A 15,544-nucleotide genomic window follows, 5' to 3' on the forward strand; every position below is an offset into this window, starting at 1 on the left:
GTCTGGGAGGATGGGACGGGGTCAGGAGGGGAGGGGAGTTAGACTGACAGGGTTTAACAGTGTCTGGGAGGATGGGACAGGGTCAGGAGGGGAGGGGAATTAGTCTAACAGGGTTTAACAGTGTCTGAGAGGGTGGGACAGGTCAGGAGGGGAGGGGAATTAGTCTGACACGATTTAACAGTGTCTGGGAGTGTGGGAGAGGATCAGGAGGGGAGGGAAATTAGTCTGACAGGGTTTAACAGTGTCTGGGAGGGTGGGACAGGGTCAGGAGGGGAGTGGGATTAGTCTGATAGCATTTAACAGTGTCTGGGAGGGTGGGACAGGGTCAGGAGGAGAGGGGAATTAGTCTGACAGGGTTTAACAGTGACTGGGAGGGTGTGACAGGGTCAAGAGGGGAGGGGAATTAGTCTGACAGGGTTTAACAGTGACTGGGAGGGTGGGACAGGGTTTGGAGGGGAGGGGAATTAGTCTGACAGGGATTAACAGTGTCTGGGAGGGTGCGACAGGGTCAGGAGGGGAGTGGGATTAGTCTGATAGCATTTAACAGTGTCTGGGAGGGTGGGACAGGGTCAGGAGGGGAAGGAATTAGTCTGATAGGGTTTAACTGTGTCTGGGAGGGTGGAACAGGGTCAGAAGGGGAGGGGAACTAGACTGACAGGGTTTAACAGTGTCTGGGAGGGTGGGACAGAGTCAGGAGGGGAGGGGAATTAATCTGACAGGGTTTAACAGTGTCTGGGAGGGTGGGACAGAGTCGGGAGGGGAGGGGAATTAATCTGACAGGGTTTAACAGTGTCTGGGAGGGTGCGACAGGGTCAGGAGGGGAGGGGAATTAGTCCGACAGGGTCTAACAGTGTCTGGGATGGTGGGACAGTGTCAGGAGGGGAGGGGAATTAATCTGACAGGGTTTAACAGTGTCTGGGAGGGTGGGACAGGGTCAGGAGGGGAGGGGAATTAGTCTGACAGGGTTCAACAGTGACTGGGAGGGTGGGACAGTGTCAGGAGGGGAGGGGAATTAGTCTGACAGGGATTAACAGTGTCTGGGAGGGTGGGACAGGGTCATGAGGGGAGGGGGATTAGTCTGACAGGGTTTAACAGTGTCTGGGAGGGTGGGACAGGGTCAGGAGGGGAGGGGAATTAGTCTGACAGGGTTCAACAGTGACTGGGAGTGAGGGACAGATCAGGAGGGGAGGGGAATTAGTCTGACAGGTTTTATCAGCGACTGGAAGGGTGGGACAGGGTCAGGAGAGGAGGGAAATTAGTTTGATAGGGTTTAACAGTGTCTGGGAGGGTGGGACAGGGCCAGAAGGGGAGGGATATCAGTCTGACAGGGTTTAACAGTGTCTGGGAGGGTGGGACAGGGTCAGGAAGGGAGGGGAATTAGTCTGATAGGGTTTAACAGTGTCAGGGAGGGTGGGACAGGGTCAGGTGGGGAGGGGAATTAGTCTGACAGGGTTTAACAATGTCTGGGAGGGTGGGGCAGTGTCAGGAGGGGAGGGGAATTAGTCTGACAGGGTTTAACAGTGACTGAGAGTGCGGGACAGGGTCAGGAGGGGAGGGGAATTAGTTTGACAGGGTTTAACAGTGTCAGGGAGGGTGGGACAGGGTCAGGAGGGGAGGGGAATTAGTCTGACAGGGTTTAACAGTGTCAGGGAGGGTGGGACAGTGTCAGGAGGGGAGGGGAATTAGTCTGCCAGGGTTTAACAGTGTCTGGGAGGGTAGGACAGGGTCAGGAGGGGAGGGGAATTAGTCTGACAGGGTTTAACAGTGTCTGGGAGGGTGAGACACATCAGGAGGGGAGGGGAATTAGTCTGACAGGGTTTAACAATGTCTGGGAGGGTGGGGCAGGGTCAGGAGGGGAGGGGAATTAGTCTGACAGGGTTTAACAGTGACTGAGAGTGCGGGACAGTGTCAGGAGGGGAGGGGAATTAGTTTGACAGGGTTTCACAGTGTCAGGGAGGGTGGGACAGGGTCAGGAGGGGAGGGGAATTAGTCTGACAGGGTTTAACAGTGTCAGGGAGGGTGGGACAGTGTCAGGAGGGGAGGGGAATTAGTCTGCCAGGGTTTAACAGTGTCTGGGAGGGTGGGACAGGTCAGGAGGGGAGGGGAATTAGTCTGACAGGATTTAACAGTGTCTGGGAGTGTGGGAGAGGATCAGGAGGGGAGGGGAATTAGTCTGACAGGGTTTAACAGTGTCTGGGAGGGTGGGACAGGGTCAGGAGGGGAGTGGGATTAGTCTGATAGCATTTAACAGTGTCTGGGAGGGTGGGACAGGGTCAGGAGGAGAGGGGAATTAGTCTGACAGGGTTTCAACAGCGACTGGGAGGGTGTGACAGGGTCAGGAGGGGAGGGGAATTAGTCTGACAGGGTTTAACAGTGACTGGGAGGGTGGGACAGGGTTTGGAGGGGAGGGGAATTAGTCTGACAGGGATTAACAGTGTCTGGGAGGGTGGGACAGGGTCAGGAGGGGAGTGGGATTAGTCTGATAGCATTTAACAGTGTCTGGGAGGGTGGGACAGGGTCAGGAGGGGAAGGAATTAGTCTGACAGGGTTTAACTGTGTCTGGGAGGGTGGAACAGGGTCAGAAGGGGAGGGGAACTAGACTGACAGGGTTTAACAGTGTCTGGGAGGGTGGGACAGAGTCAGGAGGGGAGGGGAATTAATCTGACAGGGTTTAACAGTGTCTGGGAGGGTGGGACAGAGTCAGGAGGGGAGGGGAATTAATCTGACAGGGTTTAACAGTGTCTGGGAGGGTGCGACAGGGTCAGGAGGGGAGGGGAATTAGTCTGACAGGGTCTAACAGTGTCTGGGAGGGTGGGACAGTGTCAGGAGGGGAGGGGAATTAATCTGACAGGGTTTAACAGTGACTGGGAGGGTGGGACAGGGTCAGGAGGTGAGGGGAATTAGTCTGACAGGGTTTAACAGTGTCTGGGAGGGTGGGACAGGGTCAGGAGTGGAGGGGAATTCGTCTGACAGGGTTTAACAGTGTCTGGGAGGGTGGGACAGGGTCAGGAGGGGAGGGGAATTAGTCTGACAGGGTTTAACAGTGTCTGGGTGGGTGGGACAGGGTCAGGAGGGGAGGGGAATTAGTCTGACAGGGTTTAACAGTGTCTGGGAGGGTGGGACAGGGTCAGGAGGGGAGGGGAATTAGTCTGACAGGGTTTAACAGTGACTGGGAGGGTGGGACAGGGTCAGGAGAGATGTGAAAATGCTACAAATAAATCTAGAGAATATTAATCTGAATAAATTTCAGTCAGAGAAAAGTTGACATGTCACTTACTGAATCATGAAGAAGCTGCACCAGAGATATCAGAAGCTGAGAAAATAAAAACAGAATGTGAGAAGTTATATCAAATATAAAATGAGGCAGTGTGAGATATTCTCTATCACTCACTGGACCCAGGATTTAATCACCCTCAGCACTAACTAACCAGACTCTCTGAGCCCACCCCCAATTGGGAATGAAGGGTGAGTGAGTGGAGGGAGGGGCAGTGGGGGAAGAGAATGGAGGGTGACAATTCGAAGGAGAGACACTGGGGACATGGAGTAGAGAAACAGGACGATAAGCGAGTGTTGGCTGAGAAACAGCATTGTGAGGAGATGGACCCATCACCCTGAGCAACACCCTGGCAAATATAACTCTACACTCTCATAGGGGCAGCACGGTGGCTCAGTGGTTAGCACTGTTGCCTCACAGCACCAGGGACCCGGGTACAATTCCCACCTCGGGTGACTGTGCGGAGTTTGCACACTCTCCCCGTGTCTGTGTGGGTTTCCTCCGGGTGCTCCAGTTTCTGCCCACAATCCAAAGATGTGCAGGTCAGGTGAATTGGCCATGTTACATTGCCCATAGTGTTAGGTGTGTTAGTCAGGGGTAAATATAGGGTAGGGGAATGGGTCTGGGTGGGTTACTCTTTGGAGGGTCGGTATGGACTTGTTGGGCTGAAGGGCCTGTTTCCACACTGTAGGGAATCTACTCTACACCTCCCATTACCTTCTCCATCATTCCCAAAACTCTGTCCCCTCAGTCACTTACTGAGAGCTGTTGTGTAGGTCCCATTTGGTGAACCTGCAGAAACAAAATAAATGTCCATTAGGATGGGGAATAATCCATTCTCAGAGAGTGAGAACACAACAAGTGTGAGGGGATGGAGATTGATGTGGGGGTGTTGGTATTGGACTCGTGTGAATACAGTCAGAAATCACACACGGCCTCAAGTTACAGTCCAACAGATTTGTTTGAAATCACAAGCTTTCTGAGCGTAGCCCCTTCCTCAGGTGAAGTGAGAGAGAAGTTCACAGACACCGAACTTATCAGCAGGGAGATCAATGGGCAGAGAGATCAAAAGATCATCCAAATGGGGTGAGTGGAGTCTCTGCAGGTGATCACAAATGTCAGATGGTGGGAGGAAAGTGTCAACAGCTGGATAACAAGAGAAGGGATGACCCAGAATCCCATTAAATGGGGCAGAGAGAGATCATTCCAAAACATTAAAAATACGGTGGTACTGGAGACAAACCAAATGCCTGGAATAACATGATCGGTATCAGAGTCACACGCCCAGGGTCAAACCAAAGTAATAAGTCATCCAAAACTGCACAAACTCATTAAGGGAGAGAGATCTTCAAAATTTATCAAGGAGATGGTGCCCAAACAAGGCAGGAAGGAAGGTTTTACAGGGATTGTGTCAGAAATCCTCATTCCCACACTCCCGTCCATCCTTACACTTTATGGAGATGCAGAAAATCCCTTCCATTCCATTAATATTCAGTCATTGAGGATCTGATTGGGTGCAGTGGGTATAATGATCAATATTAGACCTGGTCTGGGCTGATCACATAAAGGAAGATCAGACATGGAACGAGATGTGTTTATACGTGTGTATCTGTGTGTGGGAATTCAATCAGTTCCATTCCCCACAGTGCCCTGTACTCCCAGTACTGGAGATCCCCCACACTCACTCTGTCCCCTCAGTTCCACATTCTCCTCTCTCTGATTCTTACCTCTCTGTGATCTTTTCCAGATGATTATTCCGACTATCCCGACAATAACAGCCAATAGAATGACCATTGATGCAATGAGACTTCCAAGTTGGGAATGCAGCCAATTGCTTTTCAGATTTTCTGAAACACATTGGAAATATATCAGGATTCTCTCTGTTCCTGGATTTATTTCTAACCCTGTGTTGATTGGGAACAATTATAACTGCTCCGGGCTGTTGGGAATTGTTGGGATTGGTTGAAATGCGGGTTTGACCCTCTCCCGATTTCACTCTCCAGTGAAGTCACCAAGGATCCCATTGATAGGGGTATAAACATCGTGTTGTGCCTGTCCTGGGGGTTACCTCCCCAGACAGTTCAGTTCCCATTCTCCCCAATATCTCTGTGTCCTGTCCTTACTAGTGCTGGTGGGGTAGATCGGCCTTGGGTGAGGTGAAGGAGTGAGTGAATGGTTGGAGGAGTGTAGTTCGGTGTCCCAGAAAGGCACTTCCTCAGTGGTTGGGCAAGGGGCAGTTTGGGAACTCACTGGTGAGTGTTGGGGATGTTGAGTACCAATGGAATGGGGTTTGGTTGCCACAGTGGGCTGGTGAGGGGGCCTTGTTAGGGATCCAGTTGTGGAGTTCTGTGTTGTGTCCCAGTTGTCTGTCCAGGGTGATGCACTGCGAGTCTGACAGACATCTGGAGGCGGTGAGCTGGTGTTGGTGCTGGGGAGAGGTCAAGTGTTGGTTGCAGAAGGTCAGGTCATGTGTTTGAGGGGATGGAGTCAAAGAGTTAAAGAGTCACACAACAAGTGTGTATGTTCAGTCCAACTTGCCCACACTGACCAGATATCCTCGTCAGTGTGTGAATGGAGGGATCAGCAGTACGTTTGGAGATGGTCAGTTTTCCAGCTCTCTGGTGTTAGGGACCAGACCAGGCCCCCTCAAAATATCTGAAGAAGGTAGTCTAGATCTGAACTGCTTCTTATTTTAAAACTGGATGGGAAGTGCAGTGTTCCAGATGCAATGCAAGTGTTCAAACAACTCAATGTTAAGCAAAACACAATTTATTTAAACGCTGTAATTAAAATACAAACAAAAGAAAAAGGAAGTTTGAATAACTTAACAATTGAAAAATGTAACTGAACATAGTACCTATTATTAATTAACTGTTGCAATATTGTAACATCCTATAAACACCTTGGCAAAAAGGTAAATTCAGACACAGATTCTTACATGCAGTTCTCCAATCCAGGAGGAAACAATATCAAGAAAAAAATGCAGACAGTAGAAGCCAGGTGACATTCACTGAAGCTGCCAACTCTTTTGAGACCCCAAAGGCTTCTGACGTAACTGAAAAAAACCAAACTAAGAAATCTGGATCTGTGAGAGCTGGCCACACCCATTCAGACTGCTTCTATTGTTCCAGCTTAAATAAAAACTCCAAGGCCTCACAACTTGTTTACCTCAGTCATGATCAGTAGCGAGTTTGGTGCCTCTGCCTTACAACCTCTCTTCAAAACAAAAACTAGGACACCAACAACCTTTTAAAGTGGCAGCATCATCACACTAGGAGTTAAAGAAGCTTCCAATCCCTAACCTCAGAACTTGAGATCTTTCCAGAGGGTTCCGGATACGGTTTGAAACTTCCCAGACAAATCCCATTCAGTGAGTCAGGAATTCTGAGGGGTCCAGACCCTCCTCTCTCAAGGTGTGTCCAGTCTCTGACTGTCTGGCTGCTGGACAATCTGGGCCCATGTCTGGTGCTGAAGCCTGGAATACAAGCAAATCTTCTTGTAATTCTGGTGAGATTATTCCGGAGTGAAATCGATGAGAACTTCACCAATAACAGGGCTGTGGGAATCTGGAATCCCCAAAAGGTGCTGGACGTTTGGGATTCGGAGACCCTCGGGAGAAAGTGAGGTCTGCAGATGCTGGAGATCAAAGTTGAAACTTTATTGCTGGAACAGCACAGCAGGTCAGGCAGCATCCAGGGAACAGGAGATTCGACGTTTCGGGCACAGGCCCTTCCTCAGGATTCCTGAGGAAGGGCCTGTGCCCGAAACGTCGAATCTCCTGTTCCCTGGATGCTGCCTGACCTGCTGTGCTGTTCCAGCAATAAAGTTTCAAATTCGGAGACCCTTTCAAACTTAGAATTGAAATCTTTAACACAATTGAGACCAACATGACATATCAACACAGGGAACAAGGTGGGTAGTTGCAAACAAGGAAGTGAAAAGGTGTCCTCTAAATAGTTTCATCTGTCACATGTATATATACACACACACACAGACACAGACACACAGACACACAGACACACAGACACACAGACACACAGACACAGACACAAACACACTCTCCAGTCCCTTACCCCACTGATAGAGCTGGGCCTCTGCCAGACTGCTGTGTTCAATGTGACAGGAGTATTGATCCTCATCCCCAGCATTGATCTCAATCTCTTTCTGGATCTGATGGGTCCCATCGTGGTTCGGTCGTATCCCCGAGGAATGTGTCTCAGACATGACCTCTCCATTCCTTAGCCAGGTCACCTCGATGTCTACAGGATAAAACCCAGTGACCAGGCAGGAGAGAGTGAGCGGCTTGTCCTGACCATTGGGCTCCCTCCTGGAGATGAACACTTCAGGCTGAACTGTGATGGGAAAGGGTGAAATCACAAACAATAGACAGACACTGAATGGAATGGGAGAGCGGTTTCATAGATCAGTGAAGTTAGATCAGAACATGGAACAGAACTGAAATACATACCTTTCCTTGTGAAATAATCCTTTCCAACTTCCAGATATCTGTTTAAATGTTCAACAGATGTTTTTTGCAGATATGATTCCCAATAGTAGTTCCAGGATTGATCTGAATTCCATTTCTCTTTATTGATCACTGCAAAGTGATTTGCGGCAACCCATCTCATTCTGTCTGGCTCTAAACTAATGTGGTCCTTTCCATCAAATCCAAATCTCATCGATCTCTTCACAGATCCATCTTCACTGACCTCAACAGAATGTATCCATTGGAGAGTGTGAATTCCTGTCAGTGACCAGACAGGGATCAATCATCAATAAATAATAGATAATCACACACTGTCTGATCAGAGAGAAAGGGGATCAAATATCAGATGGAAATAGGGGATGAGGGTCACAGTCTGATCAGAGGGGAAAGGGTTCCAATCTCAAGTTAAAGTTGCAGAATTAGTTGACAGTCCTCATTTCACTTTACATTCCAAGGTCAGTGCTGGGGGATGGACTGAGTGGAGTGACCCAGGGATCAGTGCTGGGAGATGGACTGAGTGGACAGACCCAGCGGTCAGTGCTGGGGGATAGACTGAGTGGACAGACCCAGGGGTCAGTGTTGAGAGATGGACTAAGTGGACAGACCCAGCGGTCAGTGCTGGGAGATGGACCGAGTGGAGTGACCTGGGGGATAATGTGGACAATTGATGGTGAGATTTTACCTGAAGTCTGGTTTGTCCTTTTCATGATCGATTTCAGATTCCCCTTTGCCAGCCTGGTGTGTGTGATCGCCTGATCTGTAGCATCATCCCAGAATTTCACACTGAGTGAATCAGCCAGGAACTGCTGCCTGGGGACACAGCGACGGGTATCACTGTCAAAGTAACCTGTTTGTATTCCGTTGACCATCGCAACAACAGTGACTTCAGGGAAATCTTGTTCTCCTGAGACAATTGTATATTTTATAGTTCGTGAGTTAGTCTCTGTAATATAAACAGTTCGAGGAGCTGGTTATCAAACTGCAGAACAAGCACTGGAAGGGAAACTGGGAGGGAGAGGAACTAGCAAACAAGACAGAATGTGGCTGGTGGGGGGGAGGAAGAGAGACTTGGGGGATAAGGAGAGCCAGACTGGGGAGGGACAGAGATTGGGGAGGGACAGAGACTGGGGAGGGACAGAGACAGGGGAGGGACAGAAACTGGGGAAGGACAGAAACTGGGGTGGGATGGAGACTAGCATTGGAAAATAAATACTGGGGATGGGGGAGAGAGAGACACTGGGAAGGAACTGGGAAATAAGGAAGAGAGACTGTACAGCATGGAGGAGGGACACTGAGGAGTGAGGAGAGAATGTGGAGGGTTTGGAAATGAGATAAGGAAGGTCAGAGGTGAAGAGAGAGCATTGGGATGAGGACAAAAGAGACTGGGACCTGGAGGAATAGAATGGGTGGGGTTACAGATCGAGAAGGGCGAGAGACAGGCGTAGAAGGCAAAGATATTGCAGAGGAGGGAAAGGGATTGGGAGGAGCAAAGGGACTGATGAGGGGATAAAGACTGTGAAGGAGGGGGAGAGAGAGAGATTACACAGGACAGAAAGAAACTGGGATGGGAAGCGGGGGGAGGGGTTGAGACCAGGGAGGGAAATGAGACTCTGGGGAAGGTTGGATTAAAGATTGGAGAGGGGATGAGAAAGAGGCTGAGGGTAGGGAGGGGATAAGAGCTGGGAGGAGGTGGAGAGACTCAGGAGGAACAGAAAGAAAGAGAGAGAGAGACACTGGGGAGGGGAAAGAGAGAGAGAGAGAGAGAGAGAACAGCGGGAAGGAAGAGAGAGAGATTGTTGGGAGAAAGCAAGAGACGAGGAAGTTTGCTCAATGATTTGGTTGAAATTTCCTAGTTCTGCCACTGGATGTTAAAAATGTCCAATTTCGCTTCATTTATCCCTGTCATTTAAACAGGAGCTGTGTCACATCATTTCATTCGGTATTCGAACTGGGGTTTGCTTCATTAATTGGGAGGCACTGGTGTTGGACTGGGGTGGACAAAGTTAAAAATCACACAACACCAGGTTCCAGTCCAATCGGTTTATTTGGAAGCACTAATTTTCGGAGAGCTGCTACTTCATCAGGTGATTGTGGAGAATAAGATTGTAGGACACAGAATTTACAGCAAAAGTTTACAGTGTGATATAACTGAAACCATATATTGAAAAAGACCTGGATTGTTTGTTATGTCTCACACACAGACGGACACACACAGACACTCCTACACACACATACACACACATACACGCACACACACACAGACGGACACACACAGACACTCCTACACACACATACACACACATACACACACAGACGGACACACACAGACATTCCTACATACACATACACACACATACACACACAGACGGACACACACAGACATTCCTACATACACATACACACACACAGACGGACACACACAGACGGACACACACAGACACTCCTACACACACATAACATGCACACACACACACACAGACGGACACACACGAACACTCCGACACACACCTAACACACACACACACACAGACAGGCAGACACACACAGACGGGCACACACAGACACTCCTACACACACATAACATACACACGCGCACACCCACATGCACACATACACATATAAGTTTGTGGGTGAATTTGTACTTGCAGAATTACATTGTACTTTGCTCAAAAACTGCATGAATCCATGTAAGAGTCTGTAAATCCGTTTTTAGATTTGAATCATTCTGACCATTGTGGCACAGACATTCTCACACAGGGAGTTTACACCTTCAATACCTTATCTGGGCCATTTGTTAAAATGCACTTGAGGATGTAATTTTTAAAAAAAATTAAAACACTATTATCCCCTCAAGACTGATGACTAAACTTTGTGATCTCAGACTGAGCCCCACTCTCTGAACCTGACCTGTTTCCTGACCCACAGGCTATAATCAGTGAAGATTGGGGACAATATTTCATCCTCACTAACACTTAATTCTGGAGCCCCCCAGGGGTGCGTACTCAGTTCCCTACACTACTCACTGTATACCCATGACTGCGTCACCAAATACCAGACTAATGCCATTTACAAGTTCGCTGATGACACTACCACAGTCGGTCGAATCTCAGATGGCGACGATAGAGACTACAGATGAAAGACCTGGAAAAATGGTGCACTGAGAATAACCAAGCTCTCAATGCCGGCAAAACCAAGGAACTCATTATTGACTTTCGGTGGGATGCTACTCATGCCCCCCCTACACATTAACAGCACAGAGCTGGAACGAGTGGAGAGTGTCAAGCTCCTGGGAGTGGTCATCCACAACAAGCTTTCTTGGACTCTTCACATGGATGCACTGGTGACAAAGGCCCAACAACGTCTCTTCTTCCTCAGGCAGCTGAGGGAATTTGGCATGACGCTCTGCGAACTTTTATAGGTGCGCCACTGAGAGCATTATGTCTGGATGTATCACTACCTGGTATGGCAACTGTACCATTCAAGATCGGAGACGGTTACAGTGAGTGGTGAACTCAGCCCGGACAATCACAAAGGTCAACCTCCCATCTTTAGAATCCATCTATCAGGCCCACTGTCAAGGAAAGGCCACCAGCATTCTCAAAGATCCATCCCACCCTGGCAATGTTTTTGTATACCCTCTGCCATCAGGGAGAAGGTACAGAAGCCTGAACTCATTCACCAGCTGGTTTTGAAACCATTTCGACCCGACTGTTGCTAGAATACTGAATGGACTCACAAACGCGGAGCATTTGCCTGTACCTGTGTTTTTGTTTTGCTGCTGTTTTAATTATTATTTGCTTATCTATGCTACTTAACTCTGTGATCTGCCTGTATTGCTCACAAGACAAAGCTTTCCACTGTGCCTCAGTACACATGACAATAAATTCAATACAATTTTGCTGTCAGCCCTGAGCTGTTCAGTTCCCTGACAACCAATCACCTTGCTGTTGGCGGGCAGAGGAGCCCTGTCATTACAACCGGCTATGAGGCCACAAACCAATCAGCTTCACTTTAAACCACCCCTCAGCCCCAGTTTACTGGTGTACTGATCCGTATGATATCACTCAGGTTTATCTCATCGAATATGAGTTCCCTGATTGTGGCTGTTAACCTCAACCAATCAGGAAGCCCCAGCTGACAGATATAAACAGGAGGGTCAGGGGTTCTGTCCACTCGAGGAGCTGGCTCCGTGCTACCTGAGTCACTGTCATGTGCTATGTACCTGTAAATAAAGGGTGACTCCAGTTTGGGGGGAGAAAGTGGAGTCCCACACTAGTGTTCTGGAATTAAACATAGGAAATGAGAGAGGCATGGGAATAGATTTGGCTCGAGTAGATTGGGCAGGAAGGCTAAAAGATAAGAGAGTGGATGAGCAGTGGCAGTTGTTTAAGGGGCTAGTAAAATTCCTCACAACTAAAATATATCCCAGTGAGTAAGAAAGGTGGTAAGGCGTTGGGGGGTTGGTGGGGGGAGGGGTGGGGGGGGGGGGAGTGTGTGGGGTGGAGGGCAGGGGGTAGAAGGTCAAAAACTTCCATAGCTAAAAAAGGAGGTCAAGGACAATATAAAGTCAAAAATGAAGGTCTACCATATTGCAAAGGCCAGTGGCAGGCTGGAAGCTTGGGGAACTAGCAAACATAAGCAAAGGCATACGAAAAAATTAATAACAGGAGCTAAGGTAAATGAAGATAGAAAATTGGCACAAAATATCAAAAAAGGAGAGCAAAGGCTTCTATAAGTATACAAAAGGGAAGAGAGCCGCTGATGTGAATGTTGGTCCCTTGGAAGGTGAAACTGGAGAGTTAATTGTGGGGACAACTGAAATGGCAGAGATGCCAAAGCAATGCTTTGCCCCAGTTTTCACAGTGAAGGACCATTCTTATTGGTTCGAGTCAGAGGCAATAGAAAGGGAAGAACGTAAAACAATCAGCATTGATCAGGAAAAGGTACTCAGCAAACTATTAGGATTGAGAGCAGACAAGTCCCCAGGGCCAGATGGCCGAGAGCCGAGGGTATTAAAGGAAGTGACGGTGGAGATCATGGATCCATTCATTACAATATTCCAAAATTCCCTCGACACAGGAAAAGCTCCCATGGATTGGAAAAATACTAATCTTATTCAAAAATTATAGACCAGTTAGTTTAATATCTGTTGATGGAATCAATTATCAAGGAAGCAATATCAGGACAGGTGGCAAGTCAGAATGCGGTCCATCAGAGTCAGCATGGGTTTATGAAGGGCAAATCATGTTTGACTAATTTGCTAGATGGCTTTGAAGATGTGAGAAGCAAAGTAGATAATGGGGATCCTTTAGGTGTAATGTATCTGGACTTTTGGCAGGTTTTTGATGAGGTGCCGCACAAAAGGATAATATGGGATTATGGGTAATTTATTATCTTGGGCAGATGACTGGCTAATGGACAGAAGACAGAGAGTCGGGATAAATAGGGTTTTTTTCCGGATGGCAAAAGGTTACGAGTGGAGTGCCACAGGGTTTGGTCCTTGAGCCCCAGTTATTGACAATCTACGTTCACGACTTGGATATAGGGAAGGTTGCCAAAAATAGGCAGGAGGGTAAATTGCAATAAGGAAACAGGAACCTTACAACAGATAGGGTAGGGGAGTCAGCCAAAATGTGGCAGATGGAGTTTAACCCGGATACGTGTGAGGTCATGCATTGGGGTCGAGCAATGGGAAGGTGACCTTTTATCTACATGGGCAGAGACTTGTGATGCTGAGGTACAGAGGGAGGTGGGTGTCCTCATTCATGAGGTACAGAAAGCTCGCATGCAGGTCCAGCAGATAGTAAAGCAAGTGAATGGAATGTTGTCTTTCCCAGCTCAGGGAATAGAATATAAAGGGAAGGCCGTATTGTTGCAGCTATACAAGGCATTGGAGAGACCGCACCTGGAGTATTGTGCACAGCTTTGGTTCCCTTATTTGAGGAAAGATGTAATGGCATTGGAGGCAGTTCCCAAGAGGGTTCATGAGATTGATCCCAGCGATGAGGGGTTTGTCACATGAAGAGAGATTGACCAGTGTAGGCCGATACTCTCTGGAGTTTCGAAGAATGAGGGGAGATCAAATTGAGGTTGTCAGGATGATAAAAGTCATGGATAAAATGGATGGGGAATGGATGCTTCCCCTTGTGGGGCATCCTCGGACGGGAGGTTGTAGGATGAGAGGGAGCAAATTTCAAACAGAGTTGGGGAGAAGCGACTTCTCCCAAAGGGTTGTGAATCGGTGGGATTCATTCCCCCAAAGTGTGGTGGATGCTGGGACAGTGAGTAAATTTAAGGAGGAGTGAGACAGATGTTTAATTGGTAATGGGGTGAAGGGATATGGAGAGAAGGCAGGAAAATGGGGGTGAGGAGCAGAACAGCCATGATGGAATGGCAGAGCAGACTTGATGGGCCGAATGGCCTAATTCTGCTCCTCGATCTTATGAACATGTGACTTGGTGACAGGATACCAGCCTTGGTGGAGATATTTCAGCTGAAACCAACAGCTACACAAACAGGGTTCACAAAAGGTATCGAATTCCTTACTTCCAAAACATGCAGCCATCCTTGTAAATCCCTGCTGGAAAACAGGGCTTTCCCATTTCAGTCCACAATATTAAAAATCACAATAAAAATACACTGTTTTTACACATTTCAAACTGAGGGCCATCCACACCACAGCTCACATTTTATTATTGACAGACAAAAAAACTGCAGGTGCTGGGAATCCAAACCAGAGAGGCAGGAGGCTGGAAGAACACAGCAAGCCAGGTAGCATCAGGAGGTGGAGAACTCATCATTTTGGGGACAACCCTTCTTCAGGACTTGGGGTGGGTATGGGGGGAGCTGCAGATAAAGGGGGTGGTCCCCCCTGTCCTCACCTACCGTCCCACCAGTCTCCACATCCAGCACATCACCCTTAAACACTTCTGCCAACTCCAACTAGACCCCACCACCAAGAACATCTTCCCCTTCCCAAAGAACATCTTCCCCTCCCCAACCCTCTCTGTTTTCCACAAGGACCATTCCCTCTGACACTCCTTGCTTTGCACCACTCTCCCCACCAAACCCCCCCGAACCCTCAGATACCTCCCTGTGCAACCAGAAGAAATGCAAAACCTGCTCAACACACCCCTCACCTCAATCCAGGGCCACAAACTGTCCTTCCAGGTGAGACAGAGATTCACCTGTCTCTCTTCCAACCTAGTTTACTGCATCACCACAAATCCCAGGAACCCTATCCAGGACAAACATATAAATAGAAAGCAGGCGACAACAGCTTCGCTTCACTTGGAGGTCGCCACTGATGATGTTACCGAGCCAGGTAATGAAACGTCAGGATATCAAACCTACAGCTCAGTGAGCAAACCTACACCCTAAATCTCAACCTGAGCTGCAAACTTTCACAAACCTTGCACTGTTAAGAAGCTTTTAGATTACGAACCTGGACACAAATCCCATCAGAGTCTTCCAGACTGTGCTGCCTTCAATGTGTATAACAGGCGGCTGATCAAATATCCCCCATTTCAAACTCTCACCAAGAGATTCACATTCACCCCAGACACAGAGAGAGAGAGAGAGAGAGAATGGAAAGCTGAATTCTGTACTTACCGGGAGAGACCCAGGAAAAACACAGGGAGACGGAGAAAAGGATCAGCAACATTCTGGGAATCCACTCTCCCTATTCCAGTCAGGGATTGGGAATAAAAAGTGATTGGAAAATATCTGCTGTTCACAAACTGAAAAATTAACAAAATAAACATTCCTTCCTACCCATAATGCCA

The 15,544-nt window shown here is 48.3% G+C and overlaps 1 protein-coding gene across 1 annotated transcript; it reads right to left on the bottom strand.

Moving 5' to 3' along the window:
- Nucleotides 1-3,281: 3,281 nt before the first annotated feature.
- Nucleotides 3,282-15,544, bottom strand: LOC148140773 (class I histocompatibility antigen, F10 alpha chain-like). Its single transcript, XM_087979558.1, has 7 exons — nt 15,372-15,544; nt 8,443-8,703; nt 7,743-8,018; nt 7,348-7,626; nt 5,002-5,121; nt 4,034-4,066; nt 3,282-3,313 (listed from the first exon to the last, which is right to left on the bottom strand). Exons 1-7 carry the CDS (start codon nt 15,421-15,423, stop codon nt 3,282-3,284), a joined length of 1,053 nt encoding a protein of 350 aa, XP_087835684.1. The 5' UTR covers nt 15,424-15,544.

The sequence above is a fragment of the Chiloscyllium plagiosum genome, unplaced genomic scaffold, assembly GCF_037043375.1.
Source record: "Chiloscyllium plagiosum isolate Xiang-an unplaced genomic scaffold, Cpla_swu_hap1 HiC_scaffold_35, whole genome shotgun sequence".
Classification (NCBI taxonomy): domain Eukaryota; kingdom Metazoa; phylum Chordata; class Chondrichthyes; order Orectolobiformes; family Hemiscylliidae; genus Chiloscyllium; species Chiloscyllium plagiosum.

What these genes read in the sequence shown, in the direction of transcription:
- LOC148140773 (XM_087979558.1), bottom strand. Translation starts at nt 15,423, where the DNA reads ATGTTGCTGATCCTTTTCTCCGTCTCCCTGTGTTTTTCCTGGGTCTCT. An exon ending in AAGGACAAACCAGACTTCAG is followed by an intron (nt 8,019 to 8,442) that starts GTAAAATCTCAC and finishes GGTCACTGACAG; the next exon opens with GAATTCACACTCTCCAATGG. An exon ending in GACCTACACAACAGCTCTCA is followed by an intron (nt 3,314 to 4,033) that starts GTAAGTGACTGA and finishes TTATTTTCTCAG; the next exon opens with CTTCTGATATCTCTGGTGCA.